At 48.6% G+C, this 19,423-nt stretch overlaps 1 protein-coding gene across 1 annotated transcript in view; it reads left to right on the plus strand.

The window, feature by feature from the left end:
- Positions 1-19,423, plus strand: part of immp2l (inner mitochondrial membrane peptidase subunit 2) — a 674,197-nt gene that overhangs the window by 498,552 nt on the left and 156,222 nt on the right. Inside the window, exon 4 of the mRNA XM_072485308.1 lies at positions 3,992-4,094. Within this exon, the coding sequence (XP_072341409.1) occupies positions 3,992-4,094 (103 nt within the window). The remainder of the gene's footprint in view (positions 1-3,991; positions 4,095-19,423) is intronic.

Here is a 19,423-nt window from a genome sequence, read left to right on the forward strand (position 1 = left end):
GCCTTCCGAAAAGTACTTTTGGATGATCATTAATCAAGTGCCGTCTCGTCTGGTAGACGCTTAGACACAAGTCATTTTACTTTAAACAGGGAAGAAATTGTGCATTCCTAATTACCTACCAATCAAACGGCTCGTACCTCATTAGCACTCAGATGAAGTTAGTTATATCTAATACTGTATGTAGCGTGCTCCAGCTCCTCCACACAGCTAAATATTGGCATCACCTCATTGTTCAGTTTTACCTGCCACACTATTAAGCTGAAAAGCAAAATGTTTTTAAAACACCTCATCGTCAGACTAGAGTTGCAAAGAGGAGGTCTTCTCCATGGACTAGTTCAACATGATTAAATTTATCTTTAGCTTTTGGGCACTGCTGCCTCACAGCGCCAGAGACCTGGGTTCAATTCCGGCCTCGGAGTGACTGTCTGCGTGGGTTTCTTCTGGATGCTCCGGTTTCCTCCCACAGTCCAAAGATGTGCAGGTTAGGTGGATTGGCCATGCTAAATTGCCCCCTTGGTGTCCAAAAAGGGGGATTACTGGGTTACGGGGATAGGGTGTGGACTTGACTGGGTGTGACCTCACTGGAACGAAGGAGGTTGAGGGGCGACCTGATAGAGGTCTACAAAATTATGAGGGGCATAGACAGAGTGGATAGTCAGAGGCTTTTTCGCAGGGTAGAGAGGTCAATTACTAGGGGGCATAGGTTTAAGGTGCGAGGGGCACGGTTTAGAGGAGATGTACGAGGCAAGTTTTTTACGCAGAGGGTAGTGGGTGCCTGGAACTCGCTGCCGGAGGAGTTGGTGGAAGCAGGGACGATAGTGACGTTTAAGGGATATCTTGACAAATACATGAATAGGATGGGAATAGAGGGATACGGATTCCGGAAGTGTGGAAGATTTTAGTTTAGACGGGCAGCATGGTCGGCACGGGCTTGGAGGGCCGAAGGGCCTGTTCCTGTGCTGTACTTTTCTTTGTTCTTTGTTCATTGACCGCAGGTAGGGTGCTGTTTCAGGGGGTCGGTGCAGACCCGATGGGCCGAATGGCCTCTTTTTGCGCTGTAAGGATTCTACGTTCTTTGAGCTCAACCATATTATTCCTCTTGTTGACGATGCTCAAGTCACATTCTCCATGGCAAGTTATTTGAAATCCAAGACCAGCCACCAACATTTATAAACTTCATTAGCTTAATCTTCAAAATGTAGCCCCTGGAGAAGTTCCCATCCTGATGGTAGAATCAGCTTGGTTCTCATTGTCCTATCTGAGGAACAAGCTGCTATCCGAACTCACCTAGTCCCACTGGAATAGGAAGCAGCCGTCACTAGCGATACCCACAAAAGCCGATTATATTGCGGATTTATTTCCTTCTTATCAAACTCATAGAAACCAGAGTGAATTTCAGTGAGAATTACCTGATTTTGTGTCAATCCAGCTTCAGAGAAAACTGGTTCACTGATGACGTGCATCTCCGATTCTAGATATGAAATTTCTATAATAATAATTCTCATTATGTCTGGATCCTTTGACAAGTCGTGGCTCCTCCGCTTCCCTGAAAAGTTAACCTTTTGTGATACATCCGGTGAACTATTCGCCCCTCGCAATAAAGGACAGGACATGATGAATGGGCATTCATCTTGATATCTGCACATTTGCTTATCCTTGCAGGGGCGTTTTGTTTGGCACCATTCATTTTTCAATTTCTTCAGTGGGATACTGATGTCATTACAGTTTTTTGTCTTGCTTGCCATTCATAAAACCCCTTCAAACTGCAAAACCCCAACTGAAAAACAAGCACTGAATAGATATAAGCAGTTATAAATTGAAACGGAGAGTGGATTAGCATCAGAGTCAAGAAGTGAATAGCGAAAAAAAAGCATTCACATTGTCATTAATTCACTTAATAAATTGTCAAATCTGCATTGCAGTCTGAGAATGAAATGAAGACATCATGAATTCAGAAGGGATCTTCGATTAATTGTGCAAAACAAGGGCAATTTCCAGATGCACTGCTTCGTGTGGTAGGAATGTTGGGCATTGTCATATCAAGCTCAGTATTATTCTGCTTCCGACATGCATCTGCTTCTGTTGAAAATCACACAAAGCCCAATTGTTGTTAAGTAAGCACTGGTTAGGGTCAGGGTTTACTGCTCTTCGAAGTGCAAGGGCAGTGATCCTGGTTTTCGTTGTTTTATGTTGCAAACGATAAACTCCGTCAAGGTTAAAATATTCTGATGATGTCTCTGTTAAATTGATTTCAATGGCTTGAGGGAATTATACATTCCAAGAATCTGCTTTTAAGGATGGGACAAATTTGTAATATGGTAAAGATATGTAGCAGGAAATGCTCACCAGATGTGCAGTTTAATTTTATCATATTGAAGAAAGGTAAATGTAGCAAATTAAATTTTGCAATGTATTTTTAGTGTAATGCCAGTAATGGTAATGTGACTAAACTAGTAATCTAGAGGCCCAGGCTATTTCTTTGGCAACACAGATTCAAATCCCACTCTGGCACCTTGTGGAATTTAACTTAATAAAGTGTGGAATTGGAAACTAGTCTCAGTAATGGTAACCATGAAACTATTGTCAATTGTCGTAAAAATCCATCTGCTTCACTAACATCCTTTGGGGATCAGTAAGAAGTCTTACAACACCAGGTTAAAGTCCAACAGGTTTGTTTCGATGTCACTAGATTTCAGAGCGCTGCTCCTTCCTCAGGTGAATGAAGAGGTATGTTCCAGAAACATATACATAGACAGATTCAAAGATGCCAGACAATGCTTGGAATGCGAGCATTAGCAGGTGATTAGCAGGTGGATCTGTAAAGATTTAACCGGGTGCTCCGGTTTCCTCCCACAAGTCCAAAGATGTACGGGTCAGGTGGATTGGCCATGTTAAAAAATTGCCCTTAGTGTACAAAAGAAAACGTTATGTCGGGTTACTGGATTACTGGGATAGGGTGGAGATGTGGACTTAAATAGGGTGCTCGTTCCAAGGGCCTGTGCTGACTCGATGGGCCGAATGGCCTCATTCTGCACTCTAAGTTCTATGATTCTGTGATTCTACATGTGATTTCTAATCCTCAGCAACGTGGTTGATTCTGAAGAGACCTCTGAAGCCTAGCACCGTTCAGTTCAAGGGCAATTAGGGATGGGCAAAAAATGCTGGCCTTGGCAGCAATGCCCACATCACATGCAAGAATGTATCATAATATTTTATATGAGTCAATAGAGTGGATATGGCAATTTTACTTCTTATCAAACGGTGATATACATTAACGATGAAACACCGCAGTATTTAAAAGATACAGGACGAAAGCTAACGGCCAATAAACCGGGATTTACCTGGCTCGCCATGCCTCGCTTGATCTAACGGGACCTCACGAGACGTCACAATCTGGATCCCATTCAGAATGGGCGGTATCCGTATTTGGCCAATCTGCATGTTAAAGAGTGCAGCTAGTCTCACTTTAATATGCACTCGCCTGGTCTACCTAAGGTGTTGGGATCGAATCGCTTTGCCTTGAAGAGCCCAGGCAAGCGCCGGTTAGGACAGGTCTCCACAAACAGGGACCAGGCAGACCGGCACTTGGCAAGGTGGATCTGCCAGAGGATCGGAGGTGGCTGGGCTCTGGGCCAGCTGCTGAGGTGGCACTGCCAGGTTGTCAGGCCAGGCAGCGTCATGGTGCCAAACTGGAATATTGCCGCAGCGGGGGGTTTCAGGCCTGGGGGTGCCCTGCCAGTATGTGTGGGCAGGCTAGAGGACCCCCCAACTGGTGAGTTGAGGCGTTGGGAGGATCTGAGGGTCGGGGGGATGAGAGATCGGAAAGGGCGGAATTTGGGGGGGAGGGACGTGTTCCGCGCTGGTGCCCGGAAACAAAACAAAGTGTCCACCGGGATTGAGCCGGCTAATCCCATCCAGAATGGACTCTTTTTTTAGTTAAATCGTGCCCACAGTTTTTAAGATATATCAATATGTTCATTATATTTTACAGAACTATGGGACACAGGAACAGATACATAAAGATTCCCAATGGGCACTTATGGATTGAAGGCGATCACCATGGCCACAGTTTTGACAGCAATGTTTTTGGACCTGTAAGTTTATCTTTTCTCTATTTCTCCTTTTCTTCGACCAGTCTGTTGAATGAATGCAGCAATGTTGATCGTGAAATAATGGAAGAAGTGATTCAAATAGATTCTGCAAATTGTTCAGCTGGCTTTGTACATTTCAAAACTGGGTGTCCTTTAATAGGCGTAGAATGGCATTTTGATGTGCTACATTTCTATTTGACTACTTATTGGTTTTCTGTAAAGTAGGGAAAGTTACTGTAGAAATTGCGGAACAAATCAATACAGTTTAATAAAGATTCATGTTTCCTGTGGCAGCGCGATAGCACAGTGGTTTGCACAGTATCTTCACAGCTCCAGGGTCCCAGGTTCGATTCCCAGCTTGGGTCACTGTCTGTGCGGAGTCTGCACGTTCTCCCCGTGTCTGCGTGGGTTTCCCTCCGGGTGCTCCGGTTTCCTCCCACTGTCCAAAGAGGTGCAGGTTAGGTGGATTGGCCATGATAAATTGTCCCTTAGTGTCCAAAAAGGTGAGGTGGGGTTACTGGGTTAGGGGGATAGGGTGAAGGTGTGGGCTTAAATAGGGTGCGCTTTTTACGAGCCGGTGCAGATTTGATGGTCCGAATTGCCTCCTTCTGCACTGTAAATTCCATGATTCTAAAACAGACACTTCCGAATAACTAAATAAACAAATGGAGTATTAATGCATGTACACTGGAGTGATGAACTATCAATTATGACGAGACGAGAGTAGAGAGTAATCGAGGCTTTATTACACAGAGATGTGTGGCCTCCTACAGCTGCTGCCTAAATGGCTGCAGTTCGGAGAGCACACACATTTATACTCCGCCTACTGGGCGGAGCCAGCAGGCAGGGATCTACCCCTGTACCTGTAGTACAGGGGCCTTACTGTAATACCCTCGTATGCAGTGCAGTATATACAATATAATACAACAGTGGCGACTACCACATGGAGACAAACATTTTGAGGTGAAAATGTATCTCGGCATTACATTTATCTCGGAATTATTCTGCGATTTCCTCAGAAAATTCACTGGTGAAACATCACCTGTCCTTCTAAAAATATATACTGACTAATATTGATTAGCCCATTCCTCTCTGAAATGTTCACTACCTTTATCCCATATTATGCATTTTTAAAGTTAAACCCATCGCATAACTGACATTAATTCTCCTCTGATTTCTTGGCTTATTCTTTCCCCATTTCTTAAACAAGAAATAGAATATTTGCGACACTACAGTCCTTAGATACGTGCCCAAAACAGGGCTGTTTATTTTTTTGTTAAATCGTGCCCCAAGTCTCATCAATTAACCTACATCTAGTGAACCCATGTCCTTCAAGGTAGTAAATCTGCCATTCTTACCTAGTCTGACCTACATGTTTTCCAAAATTGTTAATAGACAGAGTGCTATGGCTCGCCACCACCTTCTTGGAGACAATTAGGGAGGACGCCAAATGCTGACCTTCCCAGCGATGGTCTCATTCCACGAGCGAATAAAACAAATTTGAGTGATCAGGGGCGACATTCTCCCGAAACGGTGTGATGTCCGCCGACTGGCGCCCAAAACGGTGCCAATCAGACGGGCATCGCGCCGCCCCAAAGGTGCAGAATGCTCCGCATCTTTGGGGGCCGAGCCCCAACATTGAGGGGCTAGGCCGGCGCCGGAGGAATTTCCGCCCCGCCAGCTGGCGGAAACGGCCTTTGTTGCCACGCCAGCTGGCGCAGAAATGACATCCCCGGGCGGCGCATGCGCGGGAGCGTCAGCGGCCGCTGACAGTTTCCCACGCATGCGCAGTGGAGGGAGTCTCTTCCGCCTCTGCCATAGTGGCGACCGTGGCGCAAGGGAAAGAGTGCCCCCGCGGCACAGGCCCGCCCGCGGATCGGTGGGCCCCGATCGCGGGCCAGGCCACCGTGGGGGCACTCCCCGGGGCCAGATCACCCCGCGCCCCCCCCAGGACCCCGGAGCCTGCCCACGCCGCCTTGTCCCGCCGTTCAAAAGGTGGTTTAATCCACGCCGGCGGGACAGGCAATTTATCGGCGGGACTTCGGCCCATCCGGGCCGGAGAATCGAGCGGGGAGGCCCGCCAACCGGCGCGGCCCGATTCCCGCTCCCGCCGAATATCCGGTGCCAGAGACTTCGGCGGGGGCGGGATTCACGGCAGCCCCCGGCGATTCTCCAACCTGGCGGGGGAGTCGGAGAATGACGCCCCAGAATTGTGAGGCTGTCTGATCAGTTCCAAAAGGAGAATTCCTGCACACTGTTCAACTTTACCTCACATTTAAGGCCGTTTTTCTAACGGCAGAATCATTTTAAATCAGCAACTGTCTCGATTCCTTCAATGCTTTAACAAGAAAATTTGCATTATAAAGTTTTAATGTTTTGGAGTATTACCTTTTTTAATGAGAAATACTGGAAATAGTTTGAAGGATTTCAAGCTTATTAAATTTGTTTAAAATTGAAGTACGGCTTGCACTTAAGAATACACTGTAATTTTAAAAACAATCGTAACCTGGTAGTGGCAGAGTCTATAATGAAATGATAATTAATGCTGGCCTGGTTTTTGAGGTCAGTGGTGAATGAACACCACATACCGTTCAGGGGCCTGTGTCAACAGGCCAAGCAGTGATTTGTCTGTTCAATCAATCCGATTGAAAAATCCTTACAAAGACGTGCAGAGCCTAAACCAATGTGTGTGAGGCTCGAATATTTAATCCAATGTAAAATCATGTGTAGAGAGAGCAAAATGAAGAAAGGGAAAGGAGAATTTTATTTAAAGGGCGAGGTAAAAGAGAAAAAAAAGGCAAAGGAAAAAATGTTGGGCGAGGTCCGGCCCCCAGACCCATGGGGCTGGGTTCTTCAGTCGGCGACGGTGAAATTGCGTTCGGCGACGGGCCGGAGAATCCAAATTCCCGACGGAATTGGGAGCGGCGCTGCGTCCGCGATGCTCGGGGTACGCCGCGCCACGTATCCAGGGCCTCCCCCGATGTTCCGTCCCCCGATGACCCGCCCCCGACCGGCCAAGTTCCCGACGGCGTGGGTCACGTGTGGTCTCATAATTCAGCAATGCCTGAAGGAAAAGCTTTGATTGTTGTGGCATTTTGTAAATGGGTTTAATTATTGTCAAACTTAGTTCTATAATAATCATTATTAGTGTCACAAGTAGGTGAAAATCCCCTCGTTGCCACACTCCGGTGCCTGTTCGGGTACACAGAGGGAGAATTCAGAATGACCAATTCACCTAACAAGCGTCTTTTGGACTTGTGGGTGGAAACCGGAGCACCCGGAGGAAACCTGCGCAGACACGAGGAGAACATGCAGACTCCGCACAGACAGTGACCCAGCAGGGAATCGAACCTGGGACCTTGGAGCCGTGAAACAACAGTGCTAACCACTGTGCTACCGTGCCGCTTAGGGTGGGTTTCTCCGGCCGCGTCTGCCCGGTGTCCGGAGAGTCCCGCCCGAGGCCAATGGACTTCTCCATTGTCCGCTTCTCGCCCGTAGTGTTCTTCTGGCAGGCGGGGCGGAAGAATCCAGCCCTTCATTTGTAGATCTGGGCCGGAATTGTCCGGCCGCTGGCTGCTGACGGGATCCTCTGGTCCCGCCGGCAGCACACCCCGGCCCGTGGGTTTCCCGATGTGCGCGGGGTGGCTTCAATGGGAATTCCCATCGTCAGCGGCGGGAACAGAGAATCCTACCGCCCGTGAACGGCGTGCCGCCTCCCGCTGCCAATAAACACGCGGCTGGGCGTTATACCGTTCCGTATTCGCTTTAAAAATGCACTGCATGCACGCCTAGGTTATTATTTAGATACTGATAGATACAACATGTAACAGACACTAATTTCTCTGGGGGGGGGTGGGGGCAAGGAGACGAGTTTGAAAGCTGGCTTCATCTACGACATTGTTACCTACAAAGTTTCTTTATCTTCTGCGAAAAAGCAAGGTCACTCTCTGATACATCAGTGACAATAAAGAGATGCTAATTGCTAGGTCTGGTGGTGGTGGGACGGGGCGGGGGCCGCCTAGATTACATAAACTGAATTCTTCATGAACCTTAAAAGCTCCAACTGAATTCATGAGCGAACTACTGTGATAACAAAAAGAACATTTTTGAAGTGATTCATAATTTTGACTTCTCTAATCTTGAAGTCTGCGAATGACACAGGAAATAATGCATCTTTTAGAGTACACGGTGATACCAGGGACCCAGACAAACTTTTATTTTGAAAGAAAAATGGCGAATTATGTGACCCTGTGTATGCTATTTCATTTCCTGGACTGTAATGAGAACTGGCACTCCGAGTTTATCGGTCAGGAAAATGTTCTTACTGCTGATTCCAATTCAGTAGATTTTGGAACTCAGCAGAAGGCACGTTTACAATGAAACTACCCAAGACACTTCACAGAAGTGGTAACTACATGTCCGGTCAAAATGGTCTGTTTTAATAGGGCCCTAAAGAACTATAAAGATGTGGCGATGCTGGTGTCGTCAAGGGCATTCAGCCTCTGATCTCCAGGTAAACGTTCTCCAAGGCGGCCTTCAGGACACGCGACAACTCAAAATCGCCGAGCTGAAACTTATAGCCAAGTTCCACACGCATGAGTACAGCCTCAACCGTGACCTGGGATTCATGTCGCATTACATTCCTCCCCCATCATCTGGCCTGGGCTTGCAAAATCCTACCAACTGTCCTGGCTTGAGACAATTCACACTTCTTTAAACTGGGGTTACCCCGAGATCTGTAAAGACTTAATTACCTGCAAATGCTCGCATTCAAAGCATTGTCTTGCATCTTTGACTTTGTCTATATACATGTTTCTGGAACGTACCTCTTCATTCACCTGAGGAAGGAGCAGTGCTCTGAAAGCTAGTGACTTGAAACAAACCTGTTGGACTTTAACCTGGTGTTGTAAGACTTCTTACTGAACTATAAAGAGGCGGAGAGGTATAAGGTTTCGGGACAGATTCTTGAGCTTGAAGCCCGATGGTGACATGGCCCCCCGGTGGTGGCCCCCGGTGGTGGGCCACATGGGATGTGTAATAAGCCAGAGCTGGAAGAACACAGAGTTCTTGCAGAATTGTAAGACGACAGAAAGGTACAACAATAGGGAAGGATGAAATCATGAAGGGAGTAGAACACCATGATGTGAATTACAAATGAGAGATTTTAGAGGACTGGGAGCCACTGCAGCTCAGTGAGTACAGTGAACATTGATGGTGTGAGTGATTGGGTTTGTCAGTAGAGTTTTAGCTGATGTGGTTTATGCAGGGGAGGGGGGGTGACAGGCCAGGAACCATTGCAACAGCCAGGCTAGGAAGGGACAACAGCACAGATGAAGGTTTAATCAACAAGTGGGCTGAGGTTAGGGTTGGACACTGGCAATATTGGAGAAGTGGAATTAGGCTGTCTTTGTGCGGGGATTGGGGTGGAGTTGGAGCTTCAGCTCGGCCTGTAGAGTGACAGCGAGGTTGGGAACTGTCTGCTTTTACCTGAGGTAGTAGTGGCGGTGGGGAATGCAATCGGTGACAGAGAAATGGACCTTGAATGGGAAGGTGTCCAAGACGAGGGATATGATCCTGTGGGTATTGAACTGGAGGAAATTGTGGCTTATCCAAGACAATGCGCCAGCGTAGTGGCACTGGGGGGGGGGGGGGTCAAGAGAGGTGGTGAAGATGTAGAGCTGATACCCAGCAGATTGGTGGAATTGTGCATTGTGGGCTGGATTTTGTCCTCCCCTGCTGGCCTGCTTGAAGAAGAGGTGGGGGGGGGGGGGGGGAGGGCTCATAATTTGCAGCCCGTGGCCTTCCTGCCCTGACCCATCTGCCCTGAACCGGTTTATGGGAGGCAGTGAGATGTCTTGTGACTTGCCCATCTATAGACCTATTGAAGTTCTGAAGTGACCAATTAATGGCCATTTAAGTGCCACGTTCTAACCGGCTATTTTACCCATGGTGGGGGAAGCCCAGACTAAGAGGGTAGAAGGGCAGCTTTAACTGAACGGACTGGTGTCACCTTAGAGGAGGGCTTCCTCTTGGGGTTGCTTGTGCCCATCAGAAGCAAGGTCATATCCCCCTTTTAGCCCTCCTGCCTTGGCCCCTTCAACCCAACTCTCCCATCCCCCTTGCTGGGCCTGTCAGCTCCCACTGATACCCCAGGTTTACCTTCAATCTCACCTCCATACCCTCCTCTTCGCTGTGGACTGGCAGTGGTTCCCAGCAGTGGCCACTGTTCAAACCTGGCACCGCTGGGACTACGGAGCTGCTGGCTAACCATAGTGGCTGGCAGCTCTCTAAGGTGGGACATCCTCCCTGGATGCACAGGGCAAGAAGCAGCTTTCACTCACATCAAACAGCTAGTGACAACAATGCCAATATTGAGATACCAGGATGTCAATGACGAAGTCGCCCTGCAGTGTGATGCCAGCGAAAAAGGACATGGAACAACCCTCATGCAGCAAGGCCACCCAGAGCATTAACACAAGAACGACGCTACACAGATTGAGAATGAGTGCTGTCTTTGCTTGTGAATATTTTAATCAGTGCCTGTTTGGGAGGGAGGAAGTAATGGTAGAGTCTTACTACAAGCCACTTCAAAGCAGCTTTTTCAACCCGCTTCTATCGGCTCTGAAGAACCTGCAAAACTACTTTGTTTGCAGAGATATAATTTGGAAGTTAAGTACAAGCAAGGTAATCAGATGTACATCGTCGACATGCTGTCGAGAGCTGCACTCCCTTTGAAGGAAGACGAAGATACTACTACAGAGTGCAAAATCTCCCAGAGTTAACGAGAAGCAATGGTACGTCATGCTCTGGAAGTCATCAACGCAGCAGAGATAGTGACTCTAACAGACAAGTGTTTTGCTCAGATCAAGCAAACCGTGCAACAAGATGCAATTCTTCAAGTGTTACACAAAGTACTGATGAAAGAATGTTCTGAAACCGTCAAGGACACAGCTCTTGTTGTAAGAGAGCATTGGGAATACAGAGGTGAAACAATTGCCCAAGGTAGCACCTTGTAAGAAGAAATGAGAGTCATCACCCCTAAAATGTAAATCAGGCAGAATAAATTGTAGTTCCCTTTAGACCTGTTATTCTTGTGAATCAAGCCTGATGAGTGCAAGACGAAATGCTTCAACAACATGTCTCTTTTTTAAGCGATACTCGAGCTCTGACTATTTAACCTGAAATGAAAAAATGAAAATGAAATGAAAATCGCTTATTGCCACAAGTAGGCTTCAAATGAAGTTACTGTGAAAAGCCCCTAGTCGCCACATTCTGGCGCCTGTTCGGGGAGGCTGGTACGGGAATTGAACCGTGCTGCTGGCCTGCCTTGGTCTGCTTTAAAAGCCAGCTCTTTAGCCCTGTGCTAGTTTGATTCCCTTCTGTACTTTATTACCCCTATGTTCTACCTATCATGCCGTTATAGCCTATCATGTAACGGCACGTATTCTGTCCCTGTGTTACATACAGATAGATATAGGACAGATGTCAGAGGTAGGTTCTTTACTCAGAGTAGTAAGGGTGTGGAATGCCCTGCCTGCAACAGTAGTGGACTCGCCAACACTAAGGGTATTCAAATGGCCATTGGATAGACATATGGACGATAAGGGAATAGTGTAGATGGGCTTTAGAGTGGTTTTACAGGTCAGTGCAACATTGAGGGCCGAAGGGCCTGTACTGCGCTGTAATGTTCTATGTTCTATACCCCAGGAATATCAAGAAATACTTGTCCTTACAAACAGGGATTGGGACTCAGAGGCTGAGAACTCCAAGCTCCAGTCAGCCTCAGTGGTTTCTGTACACGCACTGACTCTGGAATGGCCGCGCGTGCAGTCTGTTCCGGTTTTGCGATCTTCGGCTTCTGCACCAGTGCTGCCCGGAGAGTGGCCGCACAATCCCAGTTGAGGAATTTGTCATCTTCAGGCTGGGATCTGGCTCTGCGCACACGCGCAGATTGTCCTTCTCATGTTTTTTTAAGTTTAAAGGGAGCCTTGCGCCAGTGTGGAAGAGGATCAAATTGAAAAGTAAAACAGGGATAAAAAAAAGATCAGATCACCCTGAAGCAAAACGCCATTGACTGAGAGGCTGGATTGGTGCTGCAGTGGGCAGATTTCCCCGGACGAAAGGAAGTCTCCGAAACTAAGGAGTGGGACAGAAGGAGGCCCCAAGGCAGCACTTAAGTCAGGGGACAAGAGCAGCGACTGAAAACAGGTCCTGTTCAGCGAAGTTAAGAGTGATAAGTAAGAGGGAGGCTCCAAGCTTAAAGAGAGAAAGCTGCAAGAAGTAGACTGAAAGCAAAATAGGCTCGTGGGAAGCCAGAAGATCCAAGGAGGTAGCCGTGATGGTCTGTTTACCACAGGCCTGTGAAGCAGCGGTGTTCTGTTGGCATGGCTGAGAATCTGAGAGATTGTGTGAAAGGTGAAGCTTGAACGCATGTGGTGATCCATTGAAGGCGAGATGGAAACCCTGGAGGTGTATTCTTGGTGAAGACATCCAACAGAAAGCGTCATTTGGGGAACGATTCCAATCTTCGAGAACGGAGATTGTAAACTCTTGTGTGAAAGACACAAGAGTTCCAGTGAGACCAGTTGTCTCACGTGTGACGAGCGACTTGGGGGAGTTGCTGAGAAGGTTGTTTTGGGTGGCATCGGTCACTTGGTTTCAGAGTGTGGGGTGTTTGACCACAGGTTTCCTGTTGGTTTATGTGGACTGTGTATTTACTGTGAATGATAGAGTATAAACTAAATTTTATAACTTGTGTTAACCTTACAACATACATCTGTAAAGGTATAGTTGGGGGTGAAGGAATATTATAATATATAGTTGAAATTGTTTAAAGAATGTTTTATTCTTTTGTTAAAAGTTCAGCAGCTGACTCCTGTGACTCTCTTCAGTAGCTGCCCTCCATGATCTATCAAGCTGGGTTCTACCCTGGGATCCGACTTGTCTCTTGGCAACATCAGCTGGGATTGTGACACCTGTGTTAAATCTCACATTGCTACCGTCATTGTCCTATAATCTTAAGCCTTCTTCTTCTTCTTCAGCCTTCCCTTTCCCAGCGATTTCAAAAAGGCCGACGTGAGACGCATTCCAATTGTTTCTCCCCGATCGGTTATATCTAGTCCTGGTTAATCTTCGCAATGGTCACGATTGTATTCCTCCACACTTGGAATCTGTCACTTCAACAGTGATCCGATTCTGAACACAGGGCAGCAATAATTTTGGTTGACAGCATAATTCTCGTTAGGTCCCCCATATGGATGTAAACAGAATGATTTGTTTACATATTCACTTAAACCAAGGTTATTCGGAAGTTGTCACATGGAAGGAGGAGCTTTCAGAACTCAGTGATTGAAGTAACGAGGTGAAGTAGCTAGACCCTGAGCCCTGCCACCTTACTGTGATGATTTGAGGAATGGATGGTGTTAGTTAAAAGAGCACCAGTTCTGATCCTTTATGCAGGATCACAGTATGATAGTGAGAGCATGGGAGAAATTCAGCGCTGAAATGCTTGGGATAGGGATCTAGTGCAGGTTCATTTGGCCCATCGAGTCTGCTCCGGCTCTTGGAAAGAGCACTCTACCCAAGGTCCACACCTCCACCCTCTCCCCATAACCCAGTAACCCCACCAATTTTGAATACTATCGGCAATTTAGCATGGCCAATCCACCTAACCTGCACATCTTTGGACTGTAGGAGGAAACTGGAGCACCCGGAGGAAACCCACGCACACACGGGGAGAATGTGCAAACTCCGCACAGACAGTGACCCAAGCCTGGAATCGAACCTGGGACCCTGGAGCTGTGAAGCAATTGTGCTATCCACAATGCTACCGTGCTGCCCAAAAGCCCCTAGTCGCCACATTCCTGCACCTGATCGGGGAGGCCGCTACGGGAATTGAACCTGCACTGACCAATAGCCCAGTGTGCTAAACCAGCCCCTGGTGGGAATAGTTATGTTGCAGGTGGTAGTTGCATGGATGAAGTTCCAATTAAACCTGAGTAGGTAAGATTGGAAAAATTCAAATTTGTGTTTCAGAAATGCCTCCATTTGAAGAATAATGATGAAAGTGGGCAACTTCGGCTTTAGTGAACTTGTGCAGTACATCTAGTTGAAATATTTGGTGCACCACTTTCAAACTAGATACTCAGCCTACAATAACTGCAGGAGTCATGGGCTAGATTCTCCGCACCCCGACGCCAAAATCGCGGCCGATGCGTGGGCGGAGAATCCGGCCGGGATTCCCCGACCCCCCCCCCCCCCCCTCCCCGCCGGGTCGGACAATCCCCGGGGGAGGTGTGAATCCTGACCCAACGCCGGCTGCCCTATTCTCTGGCGCCGTTTTTCGGGCGGCTGTCGGGGGCCATTGACAGCGGCCCCCCCCCCCTCCCACCCCGGCGATTCTCTGGGCCCCAATGGGCTGAGCGGCCGTCCATTTTTGGCCAGTCCCGCCGGCGTGAATTACTCGCCTCACACACGGCAGGATCTGGCAGGAGAGTGTGCGGGGGCGGTCGTTGGGGGGGTGTGGGGGGATCCGACCCCGGGCTGGCCCTTGTCCCGTGGGGAAACTTCTTTCTTCTGTGCCGGGCCCCTGTGGGTTTCCACCATATTGCCCGGGGGCCGCCGTGGAGAAGAGAACCCCACGCGCATGCGTGGGATCACGCGGCTGTTCCGCGCATGTGCGAACTCGCGCCGGACCTTCGGCAATGTCTGGAGTGGCGCCAATCCCTCCGGCGTCCACCTAGCCCCTGAAAATGTGGATAATTGTACTTTTGGGGGCTGTTGACGCCGGAGTGGTTGCCGCTAGTTTTGCCGCCGGCGTGGGGACTTCATCCCCAGAAGGGAGAATCCCACCCCCCTCCCCATTTTCCTGCAAGGAATTGGGACTGGCGCCAGTTCCCCAATTCTACGGTCCGCAAAAATCGATGTACTCGGGCAGTACGCCGCGCCGCCTGGGACCTACCTGGGGCCATTGCCAGATGCCCGCTCCGCCATCCTCCGCCCCCGACCGGCGAAGTCCCAACTCCGTGGAACTAATGTGCTCCAGCCGGTCGGGATACTCGCGTGGCGGCTGCGGACTCAGTCCGCGGATGCCCTGGTCGGGGGCCGACCGATCGGAGGACGGGGGGGTGGCGGTGCCTTATAGGCAGCCGATAAATGCTTGTGCGGGAGTTGAGGGTCAGGAGCACGGCCAATCAGGGGGTTTCTTTTTTGGGTCCAGCTCCGTGGTCCGATCCGCAACGGAGACCGGCACGGCCGCTGGAAGCAAAAGCTGTGAGATCGACGGCAGGTCCCTGCTAGCCCCCTGCAGGGCGGGAAATTAGTCGTCCTTTCATGCCAGTTTTTCAGGCATGAAACTCCACCATTTTGACGCCTGCGTGGGGACATAGTCCCAATAATGGAGAATCCAGCCCCATTTCTTTCACTAAAAATCCCATCGATGGCAGGACCATTTTTAATTTTTCAACTCCAAATGTAGATGCGCACCCAATGTTTTAATAATTTTCCATTTGTCATTGTTTAATTACCGATGTTATAAATGCCTGCTTGACTGATGACAAGCATAAGAATTTCAGCACATGGGGTCAGCTGACAGCTTTTTCATTTTAATTGGTAGTGGTAGCAATTAGTGTCACTTACTCTGAAAAAAATCACACTGATGCCTGCTTGACAAAATGGAACTACTCAATTTAAAAGATTCCCAAAATTAGCCAGTCTTTTAAATTGTTGAACTCTGTGAAATCTTCTGGAAAGGGCACATTTTCCAATTTTATAATATGTTAAATAATGCTGATTTTACTCCAGCCGCTTGCTCCCCTGAAAGAGAACAGTGGGCGCGATCCAATGGCCATCCTGCGCCCTAAAAGCAGCTCGCCGCGGCGCAGCGTGGCCGATAAAATCCGGGACACCCTGCTCCCGGGATCTACCCGGCTCGCGTTATGGACAATATGGGTGTCACGGTAGCACAGTGAAAAAATGAAATGAAAATGAAAATGAAAATTGCTTATTGTCACAAATAGGCTTCAAATGAAGTTACTGTGAAAAGCCCCTAGTCGCCACATTCCGGCGCCTGTTCAGGGAGGCTGGTATGGGAATTGAACCGTGCTGCTGGCCTGCCTTTGTCTGCTTTCAAAGCCAGCGATTTAGCCCTGATGCTAAACCAGCCCAGTGGTTAGCACTATTGCTTCACAGCTCCAGGGTCCCAGGTTCGATTCCTGGTCACAGTCTGTGTGGGTTCTGCACGTTCCCCCCGTGTCTGTGGGTGTTTCCACCGGGTCCTCCCACAGTCCAAAGATGTGCAGGTTAGGTGGATTGGCCATGCTAAATTGTCCCTTCTTGTCCCAAAAGGTTAGGTTGGGTTATGGGGATAGGGTGGAGGTTTGAGCTTAAGTAGGGTGCTCTTTCCAAGGGCCGATGCAGACTCGATGAGCTGATATGGCCTCCTTCTGCACTGTAAATGCTGTGATGAAATTTGCGTATTAGAACGAGGCAGCAAGTCTCACTTTAATTTCCCGAGGTACCTGAAGCTTTGGAATTCACCCCCTTCGCCTTGGAAACCTTGGGCGAGCGCCGTTCAGCACTGATCCTCACAAACGGGTAGCATTCCCGTCTGAGTCAGAAGGTTTTGAATTCAAATCCCACTCCAGGGGCTGGATTCGTGGCCCCTGCCCAGGGCAGGAATTAACATTTGCCCCACTGACTGGCACGCTAGTTCCTCAGTTCCATCCCGCCTCCTGACCATTTTTTTGAGGAGGCAGGATTGGAGGTCAGCAGGGCTACCCTCCCACAAGTAGCGAGTTGCCGTCCAGGCTTATTTTGAGCTATTCTTTAATAGAAGGTTTTAATAAGTTACAGAAAGGGCACGTCCGTCTTGAACGGCCTCCCTCTTACTTAACCTTCCATTACAGCCTGCTGCTTCTTTCAAGGAAGGCCTCTGATTGGCCCTGCTATTTCAAGAGCCCACCCTAAGGACAATTAGCGTAACTCCCAAGACAATCCAAGGAGCACCCCATGAAAATTGCAAGGAGTGATGGTTTCCCCCCAGTCCTGATCTCTGTCTCTCATCCTTGGCGGAAAGGCCCAGCCCCAGAATTTGGGTGTAAAGGTCTGGGCTCACACTCCAGCACAGGGAATACTACGCTGTCAGCAGTGCTGGCTTCCTGATGAAGCGTTACTCCGAGGGCCTATTTTGAAAAGGTACAGGACTTACCCCGAGTGCCCTGGCCTATGTTTATTTCCCAGACAGCATCATAAGAACAGATCATCTGGTCACTGTCATGTTGCTGTTTGTGAGGCAGCACAGTGGCGCAGTGGGTTAGCCCTGTTGCCTCACGACGCTGACGTCCCAGGTTCGATCCCGGCTCTGGGTCACTGTCTGTGTGGAGTTTGCACATTCTCCCCGTGTTTGCGTGGGTTTCGCTCCCACAGTCCACGCAACCTGCACATCTTTGGGCTGTGGGAGCACCCGGAGGAAACCCACGCACACACGGGGAGAACGTGCAAACTCCGCACAGACAGTGACCCAAGCCGGGAATCGAACCCGGGTCCATAGTGCTGTGAGGCAGCAATGCTAACCACTGTGCCGCCCCCGATATTGCTTACATATGAAATGAAATGAAAATCGCTTATTGTCACAAGTAGGCTTCAAATGAAGTTAGTGTGAAAAGCCCCTAGTCGCCACAGTCCGGCGCCTGCTCGGGGAGGCTGGTACGGGAATTGAACCGTGCTGCTGGTTTGCCTTGGTCTGCTTTCAAAGCCAGCGATTTAGCGATGAGCTAAGCCAGCCCCTATAGAAATACATTATATTAAAATATAATACAAATATATGGTAATCATGTTAAAGTATTCAATTTTAAATGTGAATTAAAAGTTACGTATATTCCATATTTGGAGTATTTGTGAATACAAAAGAGGAAAATTAGTACTTTTAAGAAATTTGGTACAAGGATCCTGTTCAAGTAATGGATTGTACCTGAACAGATGTGGAACATATAGCAAAATCAAATCTTTGTGGATTTGTAGCCTGTCTTTTTGAATACTAGATATAAAAATTCTAAATGTTAACTTCTCTCTGACAGGGTTTGCTTCTCCACCGTAGCTCGTGGCATTAGACAAACCCACTTCTCAGCCCCAAAACATTGTGTTTTGTATATGCTCGGTGTATAAGTCGCTCCCCTTTTCAGGGCTAACATGATGTCCTTGCATTTATAGCCAGCCTCAGTGTTTCACCCGCAAATTAGTGTTTTACTCACCGGTACCTTACAACTAGTTGCAAGGGATCAAGCAGGAGCTATGGACTGTGTTACGAAGATGTGTGGTACTTCAAGATCTGGCAAGTCAAAGCAGAACCCGCTTAACAAATGATAAATGTGGCAACTGCCCACATCAATGCCAGCCGTTCACTTTTATACTTGCCGTATAAGTTAACCCCATATTTGGAGGGATTGTGTGTCTTCAAAGGTTGACTTACACACCAACATCAGCTGTGTGTGAATCTTCAGCACTGTAGCACCGTGGCTAGCACAGTTGCTTCACAGCTCCAGGGTCCCTGGCTTGAATCCCGGCTTGGGTCACTGTCTGTGTGGAGTCTGTATGTTCTCCCCGTGTGGGTTTCCTCCGGGTGCTCCGGTTTCCTCCCACAGTCCAAAGATGTGCAGGTTACGTGGATTAGCCATGATAAATTGCCCTTAGTGTCCAAAAAGATTGGCTGGGGTTACTGGGTTATGGGGATAGGGTGGAGGTGTCAGCTTAAGTAGGGTGCTCTTTCCAAGAGCCGGTGCAGACTCGATGGGCCGAATGACCTCCTTCTGCACTGTAAATTCTATGATTCTCAGTGTGGGGGGTTGCAATGATAGGTCAGTTTGGAGAAAGGGATTCGAGGCAGATGCTGCCTCCAGAGTGTAGTTCCAGGGTGAAGTTATGTGCCGGGTCGAGATGTGGATGCAGTCGGCAGCTGGACCAGGAGGGAGTGTAGGTTCTGTAAAATGAACCTAGGGCTACAGGCTGAGGTTGCGGTTTAGTTTGACCTGTGGCAGGGTGGTGTGGAGGTTGCCCGTCAGCCTGCAAGCAGGAAGTAGGGACGCCACGTGCAACGCCAGGCATGCGTGGGAATGGAGTGGACAAATTATTACTGAGGGGAATGTCATAGGATAGCGGGTTGGGGAAAGGCATCGGCTGTCGGTTTGGGGAAAGTGGGAACAAGCTGGGTGTGGGACCGGGGACATTTTGGGGACCCTTTGTTACGGCTGTTGGGTCTTGTCTCCCGACACACAGGCACACACACATACGCCTGAATGCACACACACACATTTAAAATAAACTTGTGATTCCCCCCT

Source organism: Scyliorhinus torazame, chromosome 19, assembly GCF_047496885.1.
Source record: "Scyliorhinus torazame isolate Kashiwa2021f chromosome 19, sScyTor2.1, whole genome shotgun sequence".
Classification (NCBI taxonomy): domain Eukaryota; kingdom Metazoa; phylum Chordata; class Chondrichthyes; order Carcharhiniformes; family Scyliorhinidae; genus Scyliorhinus; species Scyliorhinus torazame.